A 1,550-nucleotide genomic window follows, 5' to 3' on the forward strand; every position below is an offset into this window, starting at 1 on the left:
GCACTGCGCCCCCGCCCCCTCGCTCCTCCCTGCTCTACTCCGCTTGCCCACCGCCTTGGCGCCACCTGGTGGCCAGCCCCGCCCCAAGCCCTGCCCCGACCCCGGCCGCGAGCTCGGCGCACACCTATTCGGGCGGTCCACTTCCCCGGGAGCCGCGGCCTCGCTTGGCTGCGCTCGGGCAGCTACCCCGCCGCCCCCGCCGCCCCCGTGTGCCCAGCCTTGAGCCTGGAGCGGTCGCGAGCAGTAGACGGAACGGGTTGATCGGGTGGGGCCCGGTAGTTTGCGGCGCGGAGCGAGCTTCTCTGAGCGCTTCCAGTTTCTCAGCTCAGCCTGCAGCTCCCGCGGCGTCCCGCTCCTCCCTAGGCCGAGGCCGGGTCCTGGGGCCCCGCGCCGGGCTCGAGGACAGGACTCGGTGTGGGACTCGGATACCTCTGTACAGGGCTGAGTGATTAAACTCGGTTTGTCTGCCTCTAGGCGCATAACCGCCCGCCGCCGCCACGTTCCCACCTATTCGAAAGCGCCGTCAGCAGCCAGCGCTGGACCAGTCGGTTTTCCTCACCTGGCCGAACTCACCCTCCTGACACGCCCACCGGTGCTGGGTAGACAGATGCCTTCGTTTCTTCTGTGACTGTAACAGTTGATGTAGTTGCTTCCATGTTGGAACGTGTTATTCCAGGCATTCTGTATTCCCCAACCACGGATTTGGCTAAAAATAAACTCTTACTCGCTTTGGGGTGAGAGCTGTTTTGCGTTTGCAGGGTCTCCATCTGTGACCGTGTGGACACATACCCAAAGGTGTAATCAGTTGTACCTTCCAGTGTAGTCCAGAGACTTAGCAAGGGTGGCCCTAGACTCCGGAGGGGGTCATTCTAGAGAGAAGAACGGAGCTCTTTGTGTCCAGGGAACTGAGAAGTTGGATGCCAGGACTAAGTGAATGTAGGGTGGAGATGACGAGCGATAGGACTGTAGAAAGGGCTGGATATTAGACTGCCTAGCCCCAGCATGGCAAGGCATGTGGACGTGATCCGCCGAACAGTGGTGAGCCATGTTAGGTTAATAAGGAAGTAACATGATCACATTTGCATTTTGGAGAGCTGGTTCCAGCCTTAGTGGAGGCTGGAACAGAGATGAGAGATTAGAGAAAGTGGGCTCAGAGCCAAAAATGAAGTTTGAAAATATTCCCACACTCACACAATTTTAAAATGTACACTTAAAAACATAAAATGCACACTTTAAGAAACACACAATTAAAAATGCACACTTAAGAAAAAACCACACTGCTAAACTGCTCAAATTGCATCTGGGGTCACTGATAAGTTTGGCCAGGAAATACAACATGGGACCATGGGAAGTCACTAGATGAACTGAAGGTTCAGTGTTCTCCCAATAAAGATTAAAACTTCTTGCCTTACTTGAAAAAGGGTGTAGAGAATGAAAACATACATTTGTTCACTCAATAAACGTTTACTGAATATTGTCTACATGCCAGACAGGGGCTCAGATGCACAGAATTCAGAAATAAAGAAATGCACTGCCCTGAAAAGGACACA

General features: G+C 54.0%; 1 protein-coding gene across 1 annotated transcript in view; it reads right to left on the reverse strand.

The window, feature by feature from the left end:
• Positions 1 to 480, reverse strand: part of Gxylt1 (glucoside xylosyltransferase 1) — a 43,812-nt gene extending 43,332 nt beyond the window's left edge. The window contains exon 1 of the mRNA XM_029569205.1: positions 125 to 480. Coding sequence (XP_029425065.1) covers positions 125 to 480 — 356 coding nt within the window. The remainder of the gene's footprint in view (positions 1 to 124) is intronic.
• Positions 481 to 1,550: the final 1,070 nt, after the last annotated feature.

Source organism: Nannospalax galili, unplaced genomic scaffold, assembly GCF_000622305.1.
Source record: "Nannospalax galili isolate Female #2095 unplaced genomic scaffold, S.galili_v1.0 scaffold1022, whole genome shotgun sequence".
Lineage (NCBI taxonomy): Eukaryota > Metazoa > Chordata > Mammalia > Rodentia > Spalacidae > Nannospalax > Nannospalax galili.